The 3303-nt window shown below is 58.5% G+C and overlaps 1 protein-coding gene across 4 annotated transcripts in view; it reads left to right on the top strand.

Moving 5' to 3' along the window:
- Window positions 1-3303, top strand: part of Celf5 (CUGBP Elav-like family member 5) — a 23999-nt gene that overhangs the window by 16493 nt on the left and 4203 nt on the right. For all 4 annotated transcript variants that reach the window (XM_021204640.2, XM_021204646.2, XM_029542143.1 and 1 more), the window contains 2 exons: window positions 580-642; window positions 2198-2278. In XM_021204640.2, the coding sequence (XP_021060299.1) occupies window positions 580-642; window positions 2198-2278 (144 nt within the window). The remainder of the gene's footprint in view (window positions 1-579; window positions 643-2197; window positions 2279-3303) is intronic.

Raw genomic sequence — 3303 nt, 5'->3', positions numbered from 1 at the left:
GGAGGTCATACTGTGAGAGACGGAGGTCATACTGTGTAGGTCAGGTTTGCCTTCGGTTCCCTGTGTGTGCGCTGCTCCCTCTGTAGCCCAGGCTGGCCTAACACCAAGGGCAGTCCTCTAGCCTCCACTTCCCAAATGCTAAGATAACAGCCGTGCGCACCTGCACCTGACTAAATTCTTCATTCTGTAGTTGGCTCTGGGCTTTGTCAAAGTGAGGCAGGGCGGGCCTGAGCTGCCAGCCTTGAGTGCTAATGGCCCAAACCAGAAACTGGGTGGACCCTAAAACACTCAGCAGTCCTCACAGGCTGGATGAGGGAGTCTGGGCAGAGGGTGTGGTGTGGCAGATGACCCTCAGGTGAGGGGTTTTCCTGGGTGCTGAGGGGGTCAAGTTCGGGGACTGAGGGGTGATGGTCACACGGCTTCACGACTTGTGTTGTTTGCTATGGGTGTGTGTGTGTCCCTGGCGAGATTGACCTGCGTCAGAGATGCAATTTCCTTGGCTTGCCTGCGGGGGGTTAACACAGAAGGGAAGCTGGGTGGTTGTGGCTGTCAGCGCTCAGTTCCTCCTCTGCCCTGCAGCTCAGAGCCCCACTGTGGCAGAGACGCTCCATCCTGCCTTCTCGGGAGTCCAGCAGTACACAGGTAGAGGCAGCCCTGACCCGACTAATCACCTCAGGGTCTCATCCATCTGCACACGTCCCACCCTCCGTGAGACCCCTAAGGAATGGACAGTCCCTTAAGCCTGGCGCTCCCCACATCTCATCCCCAGGTCCCTCCAAAGCCAGGGCTGCCTCTGGCTGTGTACCTTATGTAGCTCTGCCCCACCTAACTTTGTGAATCTAACCCCACCTCTGGAGGCATGCAACCACTCAATGCCTTGCCCATGAGCCCTTAGACTCACCCTAAAGGCAGAGCCCTGCTCAAATAAGTTGATTCATTATACATGGTTCCACCCTTGTCCTTCAGCCCCCTATGGAGCTCCGCTCCTACAAGCTTCCTGCTGTGGCCACACCCCTATCCCAACCCTCAATTCATAATAGCCTTTCCCTCTATGTCCCAACACCACTCAGAACCCCATGCTCCACTTTGGCCCCACCTCTTGGCCAAAAGTGGTTCTACCCTCCACTGGTCCTGCTCCCTTGAGTGGGATGGGGCCAGGGCTGAGGGATGGAGGGTGGGACTAGGGTTCTAGGATGTGTCCGGGGCCAGAGAGGCAGGGCTGTGACTGAATGGTGGGGCAGGGGCAGGGTTGAGAGGTGGGTCAGGGACTGGGTGGGGCAAGTGACATGGTTGGAACTGGTCAAGACCAGGGTCTGGGGACAAGGTACAGCCAGAGTGGTGGTTGGAATAGAAAAGGGTGGGGACAGCAGGATTAGGGCATAAGAGGCAGAGTTAGGACCTGAAGAGTAGGCTCGGGGCACAAGGAGCAGGGCCAGGGCCACAGCTTATGTGGAACCAGAATGAAAGGCAAAGGCGTGGAGGAAGGCAGAGACATGGAGCAAGAGTCATGGCTTACCCCTTAGCCATGGACCTGCCCCTCAATCTATGGCCCCACCCACTCTACCTTCATTTGACGAAGTCACCTGCCCTGACCCCGGACTCTGCTCCTGTCTTCGCCTTGCCCCTCAATACATCCTCAGCTCTGGCCCTCTTTGCCTGTCTTAGTCCCCGTCCTGGCTGTGCCCCACTTCCAGGTCTGGCCCTACCCAGTCCCTCCTGCATTCCTGCCTTCATCCCATCAGCCCTGGCCTTACCACTCTGGCCCTGGTCCCACTCCACTTTCAGCTCCATCACTGCCCCTCGATCCACCCAAACCTGACCCTAGGCCCGGGTTCTGCCCCTTGTCTCCATCCTTCAGCCCTTATCCAACCCCTCGGTCCCGCCCTTGGTACTGGCCCTACCCAGTCCCTTAGTCCTAACCTCACTATCTGTCCTGGTCCTGTCACTCAGCGCAAGTCCCAACCGGGCCCCACCCCCTAAGCACCGCCCCTCAGCCACAGCCCCGCCCCATCATGCCCCAACCTCGCCCTCTGCCCTGGTCCTGCCACTCAGCGATGCCACAGCCTGGCCGCACTCCTTGGCCCGGGCCTGATCCTCAGCACCGGCCCCGCCCCTCGGTCATAGCCCCGCCTCCCTTAGGTCAGGCCTCGCCCTCTGCTCTGGTCCTGCGGCTCAGCATGGCCTCTGCTCTCCGCAGCCATGTATCCCACCGCGGCCATCGCGCCCGTGGCACACAGCGTTCCGCAGCCTCCGCACCTCCTGCAGCAGCAGCGCGAAGGTGAGGCGACCCCTGCCAGCCCCACCCTCACCTGCACTGCTGACCTCGCCCCTCCATGGAACGGCGGCCCTTGAGGTTCCCACCCCCTATGGACAAGCGAGGAAACCCCTTTTTTGATGCGCGTTTGTGCAAGAAGGCATCTTGGGTAAACTGAGGCCTTCCCAGTGAAGCCAAGCCTGTGGAGGGCATACGGGAGAAAGCAGGAGTCCGGAGTCCGAGGAGGTATCTTGGGTAAATTGAGGCCTTCCCAGTGAAGTGAAGCTGTGGAGGGCATGCCGGAGGAAGCAGGAGTCCGGAATCCTGCGACCCAGGGCCACTCACATCCTCTTCTGACTGGGCACGGTTATCAGAGAGTACTTAACGACCTGCCTCAGTTTCCCCATCTGGAGCTCAGGTGTTCTGGCCTCACCTGTGTAGACAGAGTCATTGAGAAGTTCCTGGCGTGTGGGCCTTCCAGGAAGTCCTACTTTTACCTACGTAAGGACCAGGAGGGCCTGGGGAGAGGTGGAAAGGGCCACCCTTGTGGCGAGGCTGCCCTCACCTGTGATGGGGGCTCGCACTCCAGAGTGCAGGGGATGAGTTCACAGCCGAGCCCTGGGACTTTGAGGTTAGCTGGTGCCCCTGGATTGTCCCACACGAGGCTGCACTGTGTCTTTTGGACACTTTGTGCCTGAGGCCACCAGCAGGATGTGTTTGTCTATTGACAGCCAGGATCTGAAACCTAACCGCAGATGACATCAGTGGACACTTGGGGAAGGCTGGCCATGCAGGCCCCTTCCAGGTCCCCCTTCAAGTTCAAGACAGGAAGATGGGTAAAGGTGCCCGCCACCAAGCAAGATAAATCCCATGTCCTCTGACCTCCACACGCACCCCTGAAATTAACTACATAGACAGAGAAACAGACAACATCTGTACCTTGCAGCTTCAGGCCTGGCTCCCTCATGGGAATAAAATCTTGTTTTTGTTTTGTTTACTGTTTTTCGAGACAGGGTTTCTCTGTATAGCCCTGGCTGTCCTGGAACTCA

This window comes from Mus pahari, chromosome 9 (genome assembly GCF_900095145.1).
Source record: "Mus pahari chromosome 9, PAHARI_EIJ_v1.1, whole genome shotgun sequence".
Taxonomy (NCBI): Eukaryota; Metazoa; Chordata; class Mammalia; order Rodentia; family Muridae; genus Mus; species Mus pahari.
This window is presented reverse-complemented; position numbering and strand designations above follow the sequence as displayed.